This window comes from Arachis hypogaea, chromosome 16 (genome assembly GCF_003086295.3).
Source record: "Arachis hypogaea cultivar Tifrunner chromosome 16, arahy.Tifrunner.gnm2.J5K5, whole genome shotgun sequence".
Taxonomy (NCBI): Eukaryota; Viridiplantae; Streptophyta; class Magnoliopsida; order Fabales; family Fabaceae; genus Arachis; species Arachis hypogaea.
This window is the reverse complement of record NC_092051.1, coordinates 130264501-130286538: the sequence shown is the minus strand read 5'-3', so window position 1 is coordinate 130286538 and position 22038 is coordinate 130264501. Positions and strand designations below refer to the sequence as shown.

At 37.2% G+C, this 22038-nt stretch overlaps 1 protein-coding gene, 1 non-coding gene and 1 pseudogene across 2 annotated transcripts; all 3 read left to right on the top strand.

Moving 5' to 3' along the window:
- Positions 1-6487: 6487 nt before the first annotated feature.
- On the top strand, positions 6488-8750 carry LOC112757534 (DEAD-box ATP-dependent RNA helicase 47A-like; annotated as a pseudogene).
- On the top strand, positions 7707-8180 carry LOC140180233 (DEAD-box ATP-dependent RNA helicase 47, mitochondrial-like). Its single transcript, XM_072220685.1, has one exon. It carries the CDS (start codon positions 7707-7709, stop codon positions 8178-8180), a length of 474 nt encoding a protein of 157 aa, XP_072076786.1.
- Positions 8751-21271: 12521 nt separating the features above from the next.
- LOC112760273 (small nucleolar RNA R71) lies at positions 21272-21379 on the top strand. Its single transcript, XR_003180722.1, has one exon. It is a non-coding gene; the product is annotated as a small nucleolar RNA R71 (small nucleolar RNA).
- The last annotated feature ends 659 nt before the right edge of the window (positions 21380-22038 follow it).

The window sequence follows — 22038 nt, the reverse complement described above, 5'->3', positions numbered from 1 at the left end:
TTCCTGCTTTTTGAATCAAGCTCTTTGCTTCGGCAACTTAAATATCTAAGCAGGATTATTGTTGCTATTGAGAACCCTCAGGATATCGTTGTTCAGTAAACTGGTGCTAATGCAATTGCTGGAAGGCACACTTCTAAGAGGTCAGTCTTGCTTTCCCATTTTCACATAATATTTTTTATTTATCTTTTGGGATTCTGAATCTGAATATTATTGAAGAGTGTGTTGATTGTGAATCTTTTGTGAATTTTGTATTCAATTTTTTATATTTGGTGAAAACTCAAGTGCAGTCAATTTCACGTGAAGTTGATAGTTGAGAGCGATTAAATAATTTGACTGATTTGACTAAATTTTCATCTAACGAGTCTCAATTATCAACTTCAGGTGTAGTTGACTGTACCTGAATTTTCACCTTTATATTTGTCTTTTCCTGTATCTAGGGTTCTTTTTTGTTATAAACTCATAAATTTGTTATAATCTAGTGGTTTATCAATTTTTCTTTATATGGTGTGTTATTTATTGAAAGAGTCAATTTAATTTCTAATCATGATTTTGATACGAGTAAGTGTATTTTGTATGACCACATTGTGTTCAAATTTCAAAACAACTTATTATCATAATTTTACAATAGAGCTTATGAAAAAGAAAACTTGTCAAACCTCAACATTTCTGTTATCTTTCTGATGCTACAGCTACCGAATGAAAGTATTTTTATGTTTGGTTGAATTTTTGTATTCCTTGTTCCCAGGTATTTACATAATTAACCTTGGCAAGATATGGGAGAGGCTCCATCTTGCTGCAAGGATTATTGTTGCTATCAAGAACCCTCAGGATATCAAAGTTTGCACAATACATGGGTGCGAATGCAATTGCTGGAAGGCACACTCTTGGAACATTTACTAATCAAATGCCGAGATCCAATAACGAGCCCTGTCTACTCATTCTGACTGATCCAAGGACTGATCATCAGGTGCCACGTGTTTTAGATGTTTGAAACTTATGTTATTCATTTGTGTCGATGGTGTAGTAGTGTGTGTTGTTTCACTATTAACTGTCAATATGTTTTTATGGGAGTTTGAAATTCTTTTACTAGTTGATCTCATTTTAGGTTTGTTTTCCTATTTTTGATTAAAAAAATATGTGCAGCCCATTAAGACACATATTTACCAATAACTTGGGGTGGAAGAATTTCGTAATGAAAACGAACGGGAGCTTCAGACACATAGGGAGAGGGAAAGGGAGAGAGGAACTGTAGCTCCATGATTCATTCATGTAGAACTATCGGTGATACACCAACCTCGGAAGACAGCAACCTCATGTTCAAAAATAAAACAACGTAATAATTGTAAATTTAGAATATCAAACAAGTGTGTTTGATATTTGGCCAATCTATTCTAAGAATCTACTCTGTTACATGCATCATTGATGTAAACTTTGCCTATAAAAAGAAGTAATTCATTCATCAAAAGGGTAAAATATTTTTGAGAAAAAGGACCCAATTCATCCCTTCTTTCTTATAAGTTATAACCTATTTTTTATGCATCACAAATTTTTTATTTACCCAAGAAACACCATTATGACACACAATTACTTCATTATCATACAAACAATCACAAGATATATTGGGTATACAACTGATTTTGAACATGAGGTTGCTGTCTTCCGAGGTTGGTGTGTCATCGATAGTTCTACATGAATGAATCATGGAGCTGCCATTCCTCTCTCCCTTTTCCTCTCCCTATGTGTCTGATTCCCCCATTCATTTTCATTATCAAATTCTCCTATCCAAAGTTATTAGTAAATATGTTTCTTAAACTAAAAACTAGACAGCACATTCCTTTTTATATTTATTTATTTTTTTCTTGGGCCAAGCAAGCACTATTAAAATAGAACAAGTTCACTGAAATAGTCCAAAATAACAATGCAACACCTTCCTTTTTTTCATTACTTCTTTTTTTATCTTTCAGAAACCATGAATGGTAAGAAAACACCTAACTTCAAAGATTATTTCAAAAACTTCAACAAGAATAACTTACCAAAAATCTAACTACAATATCCAAAGTATGAAAAACTAAATCAATTTGAATATGTAATATGTAATATGTAATATATTCTTTTGGTGTCTGAAAATAAAAAGGAAAGAAAAAGGAACAACAAAACCAAAGAATAAGCACGGTCTAAATGGCAATAAGTACATCACAACGCAGCAGCGGAATGTAATATGTAGTATGTAATATATAATATAACGTTACTGAATCTACTGAACTAAGAGCCATTAGATTGAAAACATAAATTACAAAGTACATGCAAACAAAATATTCAAATTCTGCACCTTAAGAAGGAAAACATAAATTTATAACAATCCCATCAACAATCCAGTGTACATAACAATTCCATCCATCAACAATAACATAAGTCTCAATGAAAACATAAATTTAATGACATAGAACATAGCATAGTCATTCATAACGTTGTTGAACTTTCAAATTGGAGCAAAATTTTATGCTTTAATTTCTATCGACACTGAAATCAAATTAAACAAGGGAACAAAAATCTAAATTAATAATTGCCTAAAGGAACAAATTTCAGCATTGCCCGAAAAACTATTATTAGAGCTCACTGGGTAAAAAAAACAAACAAAGCATGTAAAAGCAGAAAATAGTACCACGAATGAGAGGGCTAAAGAAGAGAACGACGAAACAACAGAGTTCAGAGAAGAGGACGGCGGGTCGGCCGCGACGCTGGTTGGACGAAGGGGGCAATGCTCTAGACGGAGAGACTCGACAGTGGCAGAACTCTCGAGACCAAGAGATGGTGTAGCTTGAAGCGCGGTGAATCGCGGACGGCAGAGCAGGAGCTTGAGGAGTTGTGAATGGTGGACGCAGTGTAAGACTTGAGTGTGTGAGGAAGATTCTTCCACTTAGTGGCTTGATAGGAAAAAATGGGATATATGGAGAGTGGATTATCGAAGTTCAGAATTCCTTGCCTCTGTTTTTCAATTTTCGGCTTGGATTATTCTTAGAATTCTTTTTTAAATAAATAAAATAAACATATTAATTATCAAAATATGTATTTATCATTGTTTTTACCGAAAAGCATCACATCACTTATCTCGTTTATAGTATAAACAACATAAGTTAACACGTATCTCGTTTACATTATAAACGAGATAAGGCTGGAGAAGACGTGGTCGTATCACATTTATACATATATTGTGTAACGGCCTTATCTCGTTTATAGTGTAAACGAGATACGTGTTAACTTGTTTCATTTACACTGTAAACGAGATAAGTAAAGCGGAGGCCTATATATGTATCTCGTCCACAGCATCCTTTTTATTCTTTGACTTTTTTTTATTCATGTAGCCGACTCCACCTAGTAGGACAAGGCTTTGTTGTTGTTGTTTTCTCCCACCTTTTTTAATTAAATTTCTGAGTTACTTGAAGAATATACCGCGTGCCAGTAACCATGATAGAGACATTAATATACTCAATGCGACTTGGCACATTGCAGGGGCAGAGTACTTTGAGGTTAGTATTGTTTTCCCTTTTATGGTTATGATTTTGCATAGATGTTGCTCCCAAAGTAGGGTAGTTTTATGTAGGTAGTATGCAGTACCTGTTAAGATCGGTTTAAATGTTAGGATATGATGTTAGGTACACGTTAAATAGGATGTTATTGATTTAGTTATTAATTAAGGTTATTAACTTAGGTTAGAATTTGTTTAAATACACGGATATGATGTTAGGTTTAAATGCTAGTATGCTATGTTATTGTTAGAAATATGTTTATTAATGTAGTTATTAATTTAGGGGATTAACAATTTGTAATAAACCTAATGACATAGCAAAATTTATGCCTCTATACTAAATGTCTAAGTTGTTTGTTGTGGAGTTTTGTTGTCACTTAGACTAAATAATCTATACAGATGTACTTGTCGATTAGTAAGTAAATGTGTTGACTTAATCTGCCACCTGTATAGATTATTTAGTCTAAGTGACAACAAAACTCCACAACAAACAACTTACTTAGACATTTAGTATAGAGACATAAAACTTTTGCTATGTCATTAGGTTTATTACAAATTGTTAATCCCCTAAATTAATAATTACATTGATAAACATATGCTTAACAATAACCTAGCATACTAGCATTTAAACCTAACATCATATCCGTGTATTTAAACAAATTATAACCTAAGTTAATAACCTTAATTAATAACTAAATCAATAACATCCTATTTAACGTGTACCTAACATCATATCCTATCATTTAGACCGATCTTAATATGTACTACATACTACCTACATAAAACTACCCTATTAAGGGAGCAACATCTATGCAAAATCATAACCATAAAAGGGAAAATAATACTAACCTCAAAGTACTATGCCCCTGCAATGTGCCAAGTCGTGTTGAGTCTGTTAATGTCTCCATCATGGTTACTAGCACGCGTCATATTCTTCAAGTAACTCAGAAATTTAATTAAAAAAGGTGGGAGAAAACAACAACAATAAAGCCTTGTCCTACTAGGTGGAGTTGGCTACATGAATAAAAAAAAGTCAAAGGATAAAAAGAATGCAATGGACGAGATACATATATAGGCATCCGCTCCACTTATCTCGTTTATAATGTAAATGAAATAAGTTAACACGTATCTCATTAACACTGTAAACGAGATAAGTCTGTTACACAATACATGTATAAACGTGATACGACCACGTATTCTGGAGCGTTATCTTGTTTATAGTGTAAACGAGATAAATGATGTGATGCTTTTCGGTAAACACGGTGGTAAATACATATTTTGGTAATTAATATATTTATTTTATTTATTTAAAAAAGAATCCTAAGGATAATCCAAGCCAAAAATTGAAAAATAGAGGCAGAGGATTCTAAACTTTGATAATCCACTCTCCATATATCCCATTTTCTTCCCATCAAGCCACTAAGTGGAAGAATCATCCTCACACACTCAAGTCTCACACAGCGTCAACCATTCACAACGCCTCAAGCTCCTGCTCCACCGTCCGCGATTAAATGCGCCTAGAGCTCCGTAATCCGCATGTCACCGCGCCTCGAGCTTCGCTGTCCGTATTCACTGCGCTTCAAGCTCCACCGTCTCTTGGTCTCGTGAGTTCTGCCACCGTCGAGTCTCTCCGTCTCGAGCATTGTCACCTTCGGCTTGCCAACGTCGCGGCTGACCCGCCGTCCTTTTCTCCGAGCTCTGTTTTTTCGACGTCCTCTTTTCCAGCCCTCCCCTTCGTGGTACCATTTTTTGCTTCCACATGCTTTGTTTTTTTCCCCAATGAGCTCTAATAATAGTTCTTCAGACAGTGCTGATATTTGTTCCTTCGCGCAATTATTAATTTAGATTTTTTTGTTCCCTTATTTAATTTAATTTCAGTGTCGATAGAAGTTAAAAGCATAAAATTTTGTTCCAATTTCAAAGTTCAACAATGTTATGAATGACTATGCTATGTTCAATGTCATTAGATTTATGTTTTCAATGAGACTTATGTTATTGTTTGATGGATAGAATTGTTATGTATGCTGGATTGTTGATGGGATTCTTATAAATTTATGTTTTCCTTTTTGAGGTGCAGTATTTGAACATTTTGTTTGCATGTGCATTTAAATTTATGTTTTCAATCTAATGGTTCTTACTTCAGCAGATTCAGTAACGTTATATTATATATTACATTCCTCTGTTGCGTTGTGATGTACCTACTGACATTTAGACAGTGCATATTCTTTGGTTTTGTTGTTCCTTTTTCTTTCCTTTTATTCAGATTGATTTAGTTTCTCATACTTTGGATATCGTAGTTAGATTTTTGGTAAGTTATCCTTGTTAAAGTTTCTGATATAATCTTTGAAGTTCGGTGTTTTCTTTCCATTCATGGTTTCTGAAAGATAAACAAATAAATAATGGAAAAAAAAGGAAGGTACTGCATTGTTATTTTGGACTATTACAATGACCTTGTTCTATTTTAATCATGCTTGCTTGGCCCAATTAAAAAAATAAATAAATATCAAGGGGCATGTGTTGTCTTATTTTTAGTTTAAGACACATATTTACTAATAACTTAGGGTGGGAGAATTCGATAATGAAAACAAATGGTTGCTTCAGACACATAGGAGGAGGAAGAGGGAGAGAGGAACGACAGCTCCATGATTCATTCATGTAGAACTATCGGTGACACACCAACCTCGGAAGACAGCATCCTTATGTTCAAAATCAGAGACAATCTTTTATGTATACCCAATATATGTTGTGACTGTTTATATGATAATGAAGTAATTGTGTGTGATAATGGTGATGCTTGGGTAAATGAAAAAATTGTGATGCATAAAAATAGGTTTTAACTTATAAGAAAGAAGGGATGATTTGGGTTATTTTTCTCAAAAATATTTTACCCTTTTGATGAATGAATCACTTCTTTTTATAGGTAAAGTTTACATCAATGCTGCCAGCTTTGATGCCATCTAGGTTTCTTCTTCTTGTTGGAGAGTCCTTCCCCATTAGAAAAGCATTGGTTACTCATAAAAATACTTCTTCTTTGTTGCACACAAGTATTCATTGTAAGAGCCAAGTGGAACCACCCAATCATGGTTCCTTAACCCTCTCAAGTGTTAGTTTCCAAAGTGAAGTTGATAAACCAATTAACAAAGGTGGCAAGTCTAGCAGTAAGGTAAAGCCATTGTTGGGTTCATCCCCGGGGTCCCTTAAGAGCAAAGGCATAGGGAAACCTATTGGTTCCAGTGAGAAGAAGAAAGCGTTCGGGATTGTTGATAGGAAGAAACAACAAATCAAGGCTGCCCCATTTGCAGTAAAATCGTTCTCTGAACTTGGGTTGCCCCTTGTTCTAATTGAGAGACTTGAGAAAGAGGGGATCAGTGTTCCAACTGGGGTTCAGTCTGTAGCTGTTCCTACCATTCTGCAGAACCATGATGTCATAATTCAGTCTTACACGGGTTCAGGGAAGACATTGGCTTATCTTCTTCCTATACTATCATCTATTGCTCCACTGATGAACAAAGTTTCCAAGAGTTCCAGTGGTGGTGATTCTGGTGGGAAAATGGGAATAGAAGCAGTGGTTGTTGCTTCCTCTAGGGAGCTAGGGATGCAGATAGTGAGTAAGTTTAAGAAGATACTAGGAGTGCAGAACAAGAAAGTGGTTTAGCAGCTTGTGGGAGGTGCAAACCGAACCAGGCAGGAAGAAACTCTCAAGAAGAATAAACCTGCCATTATTGTTGGCACACCTGGAAGGATAGCGGAACATAGTGCAGCAAGAAAGCTTTGGACACATGGCTGTCGTTATTTGGTATTGGATGAAGTTGATGAGCTCTTGTCATTCAATTTTCGGGAGGACATGCACCGGATATTGCAGCATGTAGGCAGGAGATCAGGTGCAGACCTGGATCCAAATGTTAAAAGGACTGGGCGTTAATTAATTATGGTGTCTGCAACTGTGGCATTTTCTGTTGTAAGAGCAGCGAGAAGCTGGGGATGTGATCCACTTCTTGTCCAAGCTAAGTAAGTTATCCCACTTGATACTATCTCGCCTTCGAGCCCTATCAATTTGTCAAGGCCTTCAGTCGGTTCTACTCCAGACCCAACTAAGCCATCTCAGGCATCAGTAGAGAGTTTGCCTCTGGCTTTGAAATACTATTACTGTGCAGCGAGGTTACAGCACAAGGTTGATACCATGAGAAAGTGTATTCATGCCCTGGATGCAAAAGTTATAATAGCTTTCATGAACAACACTAAGCAACTAAAGGATGACATCTTCAAGCTGGAGGCCCGTGGAATGAAAGCGGCAGAGTTGCATGGGGATCTTGGGAAGCTTGCTAGGTCATCAACTTTGAAGAAATTCAAGAATGACGAGGTGAGAGTTCTGGTGACAAATGAATTATTAGCTAGAGATTTAGATGTGGTAGAATGTGATCTCGTGGTTAATCTGGACTTACCTACGGATTCAACTCACTATGCACACCGAGCAGGCCGAACTGGTCGGCTTGGTAAGGATGGTACAGTGCTAACCATATGTGAAGAGTGCAAAGTGTTTATTGTAAAGAAAATGGAGAAGCATCTTGGAGTAACTGTAGCATTCTGCAATTTTGTTGAGGGAAAGATGCTTGTCAACCAAGAAGAGAAAGCACTCAGCACTTCAAGAAAATGAGGTTTAGTTGAGGTTTACAAAGCTATACTCTAGGTTTTAGCTCTTGCATGCTTTCAAGAATAGACAACTTCTACTTGCAAGTGCATACTCTAAAATAGAAACTCACCGTATAATTTACGTTGTAAGTCAAGCATGACATCAACTATAGTTACCAGAGTCCCTCTCATCTGCATCTTTCTTTTTCCTCATATCTGATTATTGTTATCAAGTTCTTATAATGTTTCAAATCTGAATTCAGTTTTTCTTTCTCTTTTTCTCCTCTTATTATCACTTTCTGTGATGTCAAAGTAATTCAGTATGAAATTTGATGCTGGTTTTAAATTTGCTGATGTAATCATAGAAAATAGCTGTATAACATTTTTGTTAACTGCTGCTGCAAAAGTTTCTGGTTTAGAACTTGGATAATAGGATATTTATTTTTGAACCTCTATGTTTCTCCATTTAAAAAAAGTTGAATTTCCATGGTAGTATACAACATTGCGCAATGTTTAACTGGAAAATTTTCACTTGGCAAAGTTTCCTCCTAGATCGTAGTCTTCTGTCTTCCGGGGTTGCAATTTCAACTTATGTTCTCTAGCTCTAAATTCTTGCTTTTTGAATTGAGCTCTTTGCTTCGGCAACTTAAATATCTAAGCAGTATTATTGTTGCTATTGAGAACCCTCAGGATATCATTGGTCAGTCTGCTAGACCATGTAGTCAGCGAGCAATCTTGAAATTTTCCCAATAAGCTGGTGCTAATGCAATTGATGGAAGGCACACTTCTAAGAGGTCAGTCTTGCTTTCCCATTCACACATAATATTTTTTATTTATCTTTTGGGATTCTGAATCTGAATATTATTGAAGAGTGTGTCAATTGTGAATCTTTTGTGAATTTTCTATTCAATTTTTTATATTTGGTGAAAACTCAGGTACAGTCAATTTCACGTGAGGTTGATAGTTGAGAGCGGTTAAATAATTTGACTGATTTGACTAAATTTTCAACTAACGACTCTCAGTTATCAACTTCAGGTGAAGCTGACTGTACCTGAGTTTTTACCTTTATATTTGTCTTTTCCTGTATCTAGGGTTCTTTTTTGTTATATACCTATAAATTTGTTATAATCTAGTGGTTCGTCAATTTTTCTTTATATGGTGTGTTGTCTATTGAAAGAGTCAATTTAATTTCTAATAATGATTTTGATATGAGTAAGTGTATTTTGTATGACCATATTGTGTTCAAATTTCAAAACAACTTATTATCATAATTTTACAATAGAGCTTATGAAAAAGAAAACTTGTCAAACCTCAACATTTCTGTAATCTTTCTGATGCTACAGCTACTGAATGAAAGTATTTTTATGTTTGGTTGAATTTTTGTATTCCTTGTTCCCAGGTATTTACATAATTAACCTTGGTAAGACATGGGAGAGGCTCCATCTTGCTGCAAGGATTATTGTTGCTATCAAGAACCCACAGGATATCAAAGTTTGCACAATACATGGGTGCGAATGCAATTGCTGGAAGGCACACTCCTTGAACATTTACTAATCAAATGCCGACATCCAATAACGAGCCCTGTCTACTCATTCTGACTGATCTAAGGACTGATCATCAGGTGCCATGTGTTTTAGATGTTTGAAACTTAAGTTATTCATTTGTGTTGAGGGTGTAGTGGTGTGTTGTTTCACTATTAACTGTCAATATATTTTTATGGGAGTTTGAAATTCTGTTATTAGTTGATCTCATTTTGGGTTTGTTTTTCTATTTTTGTTAAAAAAAATATGTGCAGCCCATTAAGACACATATTTTACCAATAACAGTTTTGTAATGAAAACAAATGGGAGCTTCAAATACATAGGGAGAGGGAGAGGGAGAGAGGAACTGTAGCTCATGATTCATTCATGTAGAACTATCGGTGACACACCAACCTCGGAAGACAGCAACCTCATGTTCAAAAATAAAAAAACGTAATAAATGTAAATTTAAAATATCAAACAAGTGTGTTTGATATTTGGCCAATCTATTCTAAGAATCTACTCTGTTACATGCATCATTCATGTAAACTTTACCTATAAAAAGAAGTGATTCATTCATCAAAAGGGTAAAATATTTTTGAGCAACAGAACCCAATTCATCCCTTCTTTCTTATAAGTTATAACCTATTTTTTATGCATCACAAATTTTTCATTTACCCAAGCAACACCATTATGACACACAATTACTTCATTATCATACAGACAGTCACAACGTATATTGGATATACAACTGATTTTGAACATCAGGTTGCTGTCTTTCGAGATTGGTGTATCACTGATAGTTCTACATGAATGAATCATGGAGCTGCCATTCCTCTCTCCCTTTTCCTCCCCCTATGTGTCTGATACCCCCATTCGTTTTCATTATCAAATTCTCCCACCCCAAGTTATTAGTAAATATGTGTCTTAAACTAAAAACTAGAGAGCACATTCTCCTTTATATTTATTTATTTTTTTTCTTGGGCCAAGCAAGCACTATTAAAATAGAACAAGGATAACTTATTTGTTTATCTTTCATTACTTATTTTTTTTCTTTCAAAAACCATGAATGGCAAGAAAACACCTAACTTCAAAGATTATGTCAAAAACTTCAACAAGGATAACTTACCAAAAATCTAACTACCATATCCAAAGTATGAAAAACTAAATCAATTCGAATATGTAATATGTAATATATAATATATTCTTTTGGTGTCTGAAAATAAAAGGAAAGAAAAAAGAACAACAAAACCAAAGAATAAGCACTGTCTAAATGGTAATAAGTACATCACAACGCAGCAGCGGAATGTAATATGTAGTATATAATATATAATATAACGTTATTGAATCTACTGATGTAAGAACCATTAGATTGAAAACATAAATTACAAAGCACATGCAAACAATATATTCAAATTCTGCACCTTAAGAAGGAAAACATAAATTTATAACAATCCCATCAATAATCCAGCATATATAACAATTCTATCCATCAACAATAACATAAGTCTCAATGAAAATAAATCTAATGACATAGAAGATAGCATAGTCATTCATAACGTTGTTGAACTTTCAAATTGGAGCAAAATTTTATGCTTTTAACTTTTATCGACGCTGAAATCAAATTAAACAAGGGAACAAAAAAAAATCTAAATTAATAATTGCCTGAAGGAACAAATTTCAGCATTGTCAACAAAATTATTATTAGAGCTCACTGGGTAAAAAAAACAAACAAAGCATGTAGAAGCAAAAAATGGTACCACGAATGGGAGGGCTAAAGAAGAGGACGATGAAACAACAGAGTTCGGAGAAGAGGACGGCAGATCGGCCGCGACACTGGTTGGATGAAGGGGGCAATGCTCGAGACGGAGAGACTCGACAGTGGCAGAACTCACGAGACCAAGAGACGGTGGAGCTAGAAGCGTGGTGAATCGTGGACGGTGAAACTCGAGGCGCGGTGAAACGCGGACCGCTGAGCTCCAGACGCAGTTAATTACAGACGGCGGAGCAGGAGCTTGAGGAGTTGTGAATTGTGGATGCAGTGTAAGACTTGAGTGTGTGAGGAAAATTCTTCCACTTAGTGGCTTGATGGGAAAAAATGGGAAATATGGAGAGTGGATTATCGAAGTTCAGAATTCCTTGCCTCTGTTTTTCAATTTTCGGCGTGAATTACTCTTAGGATTCTTTTTAAAATAAATAAAATAAACATATTAATTATCAAAATATGTATTTATCACCATTTTTACCGAAAAACATCACATCACTTATCTCGTTTATAGTATAAACGAAATTAGTTAACACGTATCTCGTTTACATTATAAACGAGATAAGGCTGGAGAAGACGTGGTCGTATCACATTTATACATATATTGTGTAACGGCCTTATCTCATTTACAGTGTAAACGAGATACGTGTTATCTTATTTTATTTACACTCTAAACGAGATAAGTGGAGCGGAGGCCTATATATGTATCTCGTCGACATCATCCTTTTTATCCTTTGACTTTTTTTATTCATGTAGCCGACTCCACCTAGTAGGACAAGACTTTGTTGTTGTTGTTTTCTCCCACATTTTTTAATTAAATTTATGAGTTACTTGAAGAATATGACACGTGCTAGTAACCATGATGGAGACATTAACAGACTCAACGCGACTTGGCACATTGCAGGGGCAGAGTACTTTGAGGTTAGTATTGTTTTCCCTTTTATGGTTATGATTTTGCATAGATGTTGCTCCCTAAGTAGGGTAGTTTTACGTAGGTAGTATGCAGTACATGTTAAAATCGGTTTAAATGTTAGGATATGATGTTGGGTACACGTTAAATAGGATGTTATTGATTTAGTTATTAATTAAGGTTATTAACTTAGGTTAGAATTTGTTTAAATACACAGATATGATGTTAGGTTTAAATGCTAGTATGCTATGTTATTGTTAAGCATATGTTTATTAATGTAGTTATTAATTTAGGGGATTAACAATTTGTAATAAACCAAATGACATAGCAAAAGTTTTATGTCTCTGGTGCACGAATTGTGAATCACACGTTTCACAACTCGTACCACTAACCAACAAGTGCACTGGGTCGTCCAAGTAATACCTTACGTGAGTAAGGGTCGAATCCCACGGAGATTGTTGATTTGAAGCAAGCTATGGTTATCTTGTAACTCTTAGTCAGGATATAATATCAATAATAATTCTTAGTTTTAATTGTAAAAAGTCAAAGGGCATAAAACAAATACTTGTTACTCAATAATGGAGAATATGTTGGGGTTTTGGAGATGCTTTGTCTTCTTTATTTCAGTTTTTCTCTTGTACTCCTCTTCACACACGCAAGGCTCCTTCCATGGCAAGCTGTATGTAAGGTGTCACCGTTGTCAATGGCTACTTCCCGTCCTCTCAGTGAAAATGCTCCAAATGCTCTGTCACAGCACGGCTAATCATCTGTTGGTTCTCGATCATGTCGGAATAGAATCCCTTGATTCTTTTGCGTCTGTCACTACGCCCAACAATCGCGAGTTTGAAGCTCGTCACAGCCATTCAATCCTTGAATCCTACTCGGAATACCACAGACAAGGTTTAGACTTTCCAGATTCTCATGAATGCCGCCATCAATTCTAGCTTATACCACGAAGATTCTGATTAAGAAATCTAAGAGATACTCATTCAATCTGATGTAGAACGGAGGTGGTTGTCAGGCACATGTTCATGGATTGAGGAAGGTGATGAGTGTCACGGATCATCACCTTCTTCATAGTGAAGCGCGAATGAACATCTTAGATAGGAACAAGCGTGTTTGAATGGAAAACAGAGATAATTGCATTAATTCATCAAGACGCTGCAGAGCTCCTCACCCCCAACAATGGAGTTTAGAGACTCATGCCGTCAAAGAGTACAAAGTTCAGATCTAAAAATGTCATGAGATACAAAATAAATCTCTAAAAGTTGTTTAAATACTAAACTAGTAACCTAGGTTTGCAGAAAATGAGTAAATTATGATAGATAGCGCAGAAATCCACTTCTAGGGCCCACTTGGTGTGTGCTGGGGCTGAGACTTAAGCTTCTCACGTGCCTGGGCTATTTTGGACGTTCAACGCCAGGTTGTAACCTGCTTCTGGCGTTGAACTCCAACTTGTAACTTGTTTCTGGCGCTGGACGCCAGACTGCAACATGGAACTGGCGTTGAACGCCAGTTTACGTCATCTATCCTTGAGCAAAGTTTGGACTATTATATATTGCTGGAAAGCCCTGGATGTCTACTTTCCAACGCAATTGCGAGCGTGCCATTTGGAGTTCTGTAGCTCCAGAAAATCCACTTTGAGTGCAGGGAGATCAGAATCCAACAGCATCAGCAGTCCTTTTTCAGCTTGAATCAGATTTTTGCTCAGCTCCCTCAATTTCAGCCAGAAAATACCTAAAATTACAGAAAAACACACAAACTCATAGTAAAGTCCAGAAATGTGATTTTTAATTAAAAACTAATAAAAATATACTAAAAACCAACTAAATCATACTAAAAACTAAGTAAAAACAATGCCAAAAAGCGTATAAATTATCCGCTCATCACAACACCAAACTTAAATTGTTGCTTTTCCCCAAGCAAATAAAAACAAAGTAGGATAAAAAGAAGAGAATATACAATGAATTCCAAAAACATCTATGAAGATCAGTGTTAATTAGATGAGCGGGGCTATTAGCTTTTTGCTTCTGAACAGTTTTGGCATCTCACTTTATCCTTTGAAGTTCAGAATGATTGGCATCTATAGGAACTCAAAATTTAGATAGTGTTATTGATTCTCTTAGTTCAGTATGTTGATTCTTGAACACAGCTACTTTATGAGTCTTGGCCGTGGCCCTAAGCACTCTGTTTTCCAGTATTACCACCGGATACATACATGCCACAGACACATAACTGGGTGAACCTTTTCAGATTGTGACTCAGCTTTGCTAAAGTCCCCAATTAGAGGTGTCCAGGGTTCTTAAGCACACTCTGTTTTTTTTTGCTTTGGACCTCGACTTTAACCGCTCAGTCTCAAGTTTTCACTTGACACCTTCACGCCACAATCACATGGTTAGGGACAGCTTGGTTTAGCCGCTAAGGCTAGGATTTTATTCCTTTAGGCCCTCCTATCCACTGATGCTCAAAGCCTTGGATCCTTTTTATTACCCTTGCCTTTTGGTTTTAAGGGCTATTGGCTTTTTGCTCTTGCCTTTTGGTTTAAAGAGCTTTTGGCTTTTTCTGCTTGCTTTTTCTTTTTCTTGCTCTCTCTTTTTTTTCGTATTTTTTTCTGCAAGCTTTGTTCTTCACTGCTTTTTCTTGCTTCAAGAATCATTTTTATGATTTTTCAGATTATCAAATAACATTTCTCCTTTTTCATCATTCTTTCAAGAGCCAACAATTTTAACATTCATAAACAACAAATTCAAAAGACATATGCACTGTTCAAGCATTCATTCAGAAAACAAAAAGTATTGCCACCACATCAAAATAATTAAACTATTTTAATATTCGAAATTCATGTACTTCTTTTTCTTTTTCAGAAAACAATTTTCACTTAAGAAAGGTGATGGATTCATAGGACATTCATATCTTGAAGACATAGACACTTTGGTACTAGTGATCATATAGTAAAGACACAAACATAATTAAACATGAAGCATAGTAAACGAAAAACAGGAAAATAAGAACAAGGAGATTAAGGAATGGGTCCACCTTAATGAGGGTGGCGTCTTCCTCTTCTTGAAGAACCAATGGTGCTCTTGAGCTCCTCTATGTCTCTTCCTTGCCTTTTGGTGCACAAAATTGTGATCTCAGGCAACGGCGCCAGAAACTCTGTACGCACGTCTTAATAAATCGTTTTTCATTCACAACTTCGATACAACTGACCAGCAAGTGCACTGGGTCGTCCAAGTAATAAACCTTACGTGAGTAAGGGTCGATCCCACGGAGATTGTTGGTATGAAGCAAGCTATGGTCACCTTGTAAATCTCAGTTAGGCGGATATAAAATAGTTATGGAGTTTTCGAACATAAATAATAAATAGATAGAAAATAAGGATAAAAACACTTATGTATATCATTGGTGAGAATTTCAAATAAGTGTATAGAGATGCTTTCGTTCCTCTGAACCTCTGCTTTCCTGCTGTCTTTATCCAATCAGTCTTACTCCTTTCCATGGCTGGCTTTTTGTAAGGACATCACCGTTGTCAATGGCTACTTTTAATCCTCTCTGGAAAATGGTCCGATGGGCATGGCTAATCGTCTGGAGGCATCACCCTTGTCAATGGCTGCATCCTATCCTCTTGTGAAAATGGTCCAAATACTCTGTCACAGCACGGCTAATTATCTGAGGTTCTCGATCATACTGGAATAGGATTCACCCTCCTTTTGCGTCTGTCACTATGCCTAGCACTCGCGAGTTTGAAGTTCATCACAGTCATTCAATCCCAGAGTCCTACTCAGAATACCACAGACAAGGTTTAGACTTTCCGGACTCTCATGAATGCTGCCATCAATCTAGCTTATACCACGAAGATTCTGATTAAGAGATCCAAGAGATACTCATTCAATCTAAGGTGGAACAGAAGTGGTTGTCAGGCACGCGTTCGTGGGGAATGATGATGATTGTCATGCTCATCACATTCAGGTTGAAGTGCGAATGAATATCTTAGAAGCAGAATAAGTTGAATTGAATAGAAAAACAGTAGTACTTTGCATTAATCTTTGAGGAACAGCAGAGCTCCACACCTTAATCTATGGAGTGCAGAAACTCTACCGTATGAAAATACATAAGTGATAATGGTTCAGGCATGGCCGAATGGCCAGCCCCCATGATCTAAGAACTAGGCATCCAAAGATGTCTAATACAATAGTAAAAAGTCCTATTTATACTAAACTAGTTACTAGGGTTTACAGAAGTAAGTAATTGATGCATAAATCCACTTCCGGGTTCCACTTGGTGTGTGCTTGGGCTAAGCTTGAATGTTACACGTCCAGAGGTCATTCTTGGAGTTGAACGCCAGTTTGTAACGTATTTCTGGCGTTCAACTCTGGCTTGTGACGTGTTTCTGGCGTTTAACTCCAGACAGCAGCATAGAACTGACGTTCAACGCCCTTTTATGTCATCTAAACTCGGCCAAAGTATAGACTATTATATATTTCTGGAAAGCCCTGGATGTCTACTTTACAACGCAATTGGAAGCGCACCATTTTGAGGTCTGTAGCTCCCAAAAATCCACTTTGAGTGCAGGGAGATCAGAATCCAACAGCATCAACAGTCCTTCTTCAACCTCTGAATCTGATTTTTGCTCAAGTCCCTCAATTTCAGCCAGAAAATATCTGAAATCACAGAAAAACACACAAACTCATAGTAAAGTCCAGAAATGTGAATTTAACATAAAAACTAATGAAAACATCCCTAAAAGTAACTAGATTCTACTAAAAACATACTAAAAACAATCCAAAAAGCGTATAAATTATCCGCTCATCACAACACCAAACTTAAATTGTTGCTTGTCCCCAAGCAACTAAAAATCAAATAGGATAAAAAGAAGAGAATATACTATAAATTCCAAACTATCAATGAAACATAGTTCCAATTAAATGAGCGGGACTTGTAGCTTTTTGCCTCTTGAATAGTTTTGGCATCTCACTTTATCCATTGAAGTTCAGAATGATTGGCATCTATAGGAACTCAGAGTTCAGATAGTGTTATTGATTCTCCTAGTTCAGTATGATGATTCTTGAACACAGCTATTTTATGAGTCTTGGCCGTGGCCCTAAGCACTTTGTTTTCCAGTATTACCACCGGATACATAAATGCCACAGACACATAATTGGGTGAACCTTTTCAGATTGTGACTCAGCTTTGCTAAAGTCCCCAATTAGAGGTGTCCAGGGTTCTTAAGCACACTCTTCTTTTGCTTTGGACTTTGACTTTAACCGCTCAGTCTCAAGTTTTCACTTGACATCTTCATGCCACAAGCACATGGTTAGGGACAGCTTGGTTTAGCCGCTTAGGCCAGGATTTTATTCCTTTAAGCCTTCCTATCTACTGATGCTCAAAGCCTTGGGATCCTTTTTATTTACCCTTGCCTTTTGGTTTTAAGGGTTATTGGCTTTTTGCTCTTGCCTCTTGGTTTTAAGAGCTTTTGGCTTTTTCTGCTTGCTTTTTCTTTTTATATTTTTTTTCGCCTATATTTTTTTTTCTGCAAGCTTTGTTCTTTGCTGCTTTTTCTTGCTTCAAGAGTCATTTTTATGATTTTTCAGATTATCAAATAACATGTCTCCTTATCATCATTCTTTCAAGAGCCAACATATTTAACATTCTTAAACATCAACTTTAAAAGACCTATGCACTGTTCAAGCATTCATTCAGAAACCAAAAAGTATTGTCACCACATAAAAATAATTAAACTAAGTTCAAGGATAAATTCGAAACTCATGTACTTCTTGTTCTTTTGAATTAAAACAGTTTTTATTTAAGAGAGGTGATGGATTCATAGGACATTCATAACTTTAAGACAAAGTTACTAAATACTAATGATCATGTAATGAAGACACAAACATGGATAAGCACTTAACATAGAGAAAATGAAAAACAGAGAATGTAAGAACAAGGAATGAATCCACCTTAGTGATGGTAGCGTCTCCTTCTTGAGGAACCAATGATGTCCTTGAGCTCTTCTATGTCTCTTCCTTGTCTTTGTTGCTCCTCCCTCATTGCTTTTTGATCTTCTCTAATTTCATGAAGGATGATGGAGTGCTCTTGATGTTCCACCCTTAATTGTCCCATGTTGGAACTTAATTCTCCTAGGGAGGTGTTGATTTGCTCCCAATAGTTTTGTAGAGGAAAGTGCATCCCTTGAGGTATCTCAGGGATTTCTTGATGGTGAGCTTCCTCATGTGTTTCTTGAGCTCCATGAGTGGGCTCTCTTGTTTGCTCCATCCTTTTCTTAGTGATGGGCTTGTGAGATGAATCTTTCCATCTCCCATGACTCGGAGGTGGAAGCTTTTGTCTTCCCTTTCCCTTTTCTAGAGGATTCTCCGGTCTTGGGTGTCATCAATGGTAATGGAAAAATAAAAAGCTTATGCTTTTACCACACCAAACTTAGAATATTGCTCGCCCTCGAGCAAGAGAAGAAAGAATAGATGAAGAGGAAGAAGAAAATATGGAGAAGAGGGGGGAGGGGTGTATTCGGCCAAGAAGGGGAAGAGAGGGTTGTGTTGTGTGAAAATGAAGAAGAATGGAGGGCTTTATATAGGGAAGGGAGGGGGGTAAGAGAGATTGAGGTGATTGGTGAAGAGTTTTGGGGAAGAGTGTTTATGGGATTGTGTGAAAGAGGGGTGAGAAGAAGTGAGTGGAGGTAGGTGGGGATCCTGTGGGGTCCACAGATCCTGAGGTGATCCTGTGGGGTCCACAGATCCTGAGGTGTTCAAGGATTTACAACCTTGCACCAAATTAGGCATGCAAAATGCCCTTGCACACAACTCTGGGCGTTCAGCGCCAGATTGGTGCTTGTTCTGGGCATTGAACGCCCATTTGTTGCCCATTTCTGGCGTTGAACGCCAGAACCATGCTTGTTCTGAGCGTTCAGCGCCAGCACTTCTCCAGGGTGCAATTCTGGCGTTCAAACGCTCAGATGCTGCCCATTTTGGGTGTTCAGCGCCAGAACCATGCTCTGTTCTGGCGTTGAACGCCAACCAGATGCTTCTTACTGGCGTTTAAACGCCAGTAAGGTCTTCCTCCAGGGTGTGATTTTTCTTCTGCTATTTTTTATTCCGTTTTCAATTTTTATATTTATTTTGTGACTCCACATGATCATGAACCTAATAAAACATGAAAGAACAAGAAAAATAAAATTAGATAAATAAAAATTGGGTTACCTCCCAACAAGCGCTTCTTTAATGTCAATAGCTTGACAGTGGGCTCTCATGGAGCCTCACAGATGTTCAGAGTATTGTTGAGACTTCCCAACACCAAACTTAGAGTTTGGATATGGGAGTTCAACACCAAACTTAGAGTTTGACTGTGGGGGCTCTGGTTGACTCTGTTTTGAGAGAAGCTTACTGTGCCTCTTTTCCATGTTTACAGAAGGGTAACCTTGAGTTGTAAACACAAGGGAGTCCTCATTCAATTGAAGGACTAATTCACCTCTGTCAACATCAATCACAGCTCTTGCTGTGGCTAGGAAAGGTCTTCCAAGGATGATAGATTCATCCTCATCCTTCCCAGTATCAAGGATTATAAAATCAGCAGGGATGTAAAGGCCTTCAACCTTTACTAACACGTCCTCTACTTGTCCATAAGCCTCTTTTCTTGAGTTGTCTGCCATCTCTAATGAGATTTTAGCAGCTTGTACCTCAAAGATTCCCATTTTCTCCATTACGGAGAGTGGCATGAGGTTTATTCCTGAACCGGTCACACAGAGCCTTTTCAAAGATCATGTTGCCTATGGTACAAGGTATTATGAACTTTCCAAGATCCTGTTTCTTCTGAGGCAATGTTAGTTGATCCAGATCACTTAGTTCATTGGTGAACAAGGGAGGTTCATCTTCCCAAGTCTCAATACCAAATAATTTGCCATTCAGCTTCATGATTGCACCAAGGTACTTGGTAACTTGCTCTTCAGTAACATCCTCATTCTCTTCAGAAGATGAATACTCGTTAGAGCTCATGAAGGGCATAAGGAGGTTCAATGGAATCTCTATGGTCTCTAGATGAGTCTCAGATTCCTTTGGTTCCTCAAAGGGAAACTCCTTATTGATCACTGGACGTCCCAGGAGGTCTTCCTCACTGGGATTTACGTCCTCCCCTTCCTTTCCACGTTCGGCCGTGTTGACTATGTCAATGGCCTTGCACTCTCCTTTTGGATTTTCTTCTGTATTGCTTGGGAGAGTACTAGGAGGGATTTCAGTGATCCTTTTACTCAGCTGGCCCACTTGTGCCTCCAAATTTCTAATGGAGGACCTTGTTTCATTCATGAAACTTACAGTGGCCTTAGATAGATCAGAGACTAAGTTTGCTAAATTAGAGGTATTTTGTTCAGAGTTCTCTGTCTGTTGCTGAGTGGATGATGGAAAAGGTTTACTATTATTAAACCTATTTCTTCCACCATTATTAAAGCCTTGTTGAGGCTTTTGTTGATCCTTCCATGAGAGATTTGGGTGATTTCTCCATGAGGGGTTATAGGTGTTTCCATAAGGTTCACCCATGTAATTCACCTCTGCTATTGCAGGGTTTTCAGGATCATAAGCTTCTTCTTTAGAAGATGCCTCTTGAGTACTGTTGGATGCAGCTTGCATTCCATACAGACTCTGAGAAATCATATTGACTTGCTGAGTCAATATTTTAGTCTGAGCCAGTATGGCATTCAGAGTATCAATTTCAAGAACTCCCTTCTTCATAGGCGTCCCATTACTCACAGGATTTCTCTCAGAAGTGTACATGAACTGGTTATTAGCAACCATGTCAATGAGTTTTTGAGCTTCTGCAGGCGTTTTCTTTAGGTGAATGGATCCACCTGCAGAAGTATCCAATGACATCTTAGCTAATTCAGACAGACCATCATAGAATATATCCAGGATGGTCCATTCTGAAAGCATGTCAGAAGGACACTTTTTGGTCAGTCCTTTGTATCTCTCCCAAGCTTCATAGAGGGATTCACCTTCTTTCTGTCTGAAGGTCTGAACATCCACTCTAAGCTTACTCAGCTTTTGAGGATGAAAGAACTTGGCTAAGAAAGCCTTGACCAGCTTATCCCAAGAGTTCAGGCTATCCATAGGTTGAGAGTCCAACCATACTCTAGCTCTGTCTCTCACAGCAAAAGGGAAAAGCATGAGCCTGTAGACTTCAGGATCTACTCCATTAGTCTTAACAGTATCACAGATCTGCAAGAATTCAGTTAAGAACTGAAAAGGATCTTCAGATGGAAGTCCATGAAACTTGCAGTTCTGCTGCATCAGAGAAACTAATTGAGGTTTCAGCTCAAAATTGTTTGCTCCAATGGCAGGAATGGAGATGCTTCTTCCATGTAAATTGGAATTAGGTGCAGTAAAGTCACCAAGCATCCTCCTTGCATTATTATTATTTTCGGCTGCCATCTCCTCTTTTTGTTCAAAAATTTCTGAAAGGTGCTTGCTGGATTGTTGTAATTTAGCTTCTCTTAATTTCCTCTTCAGAGTCCTTTTAGGTTCTGGATCTGCTTCAACAAGAATGTTCTTGTCCTTGCTCCTGCTCATATGAAAAAGAGGGACAGAAAAATAATAATAATAGGGGTCCTTTTTACCACAGTATAGAGGTCCCTGTGTGAGTAGAAGAAAAGAAGAAGAAAAAATTCGAACACAGATGGAAGAGGGGGTTCAAA

Excerpts from the sequence above, each read along its gene's own strand:
- LOC140180233 (XM_072220685.1), top strand. The coding sequence starts at position 7,707 with ATGAGAAAGTGTATTCATGCCCTGGATGCAAAAGTTATAATAGCTTTC.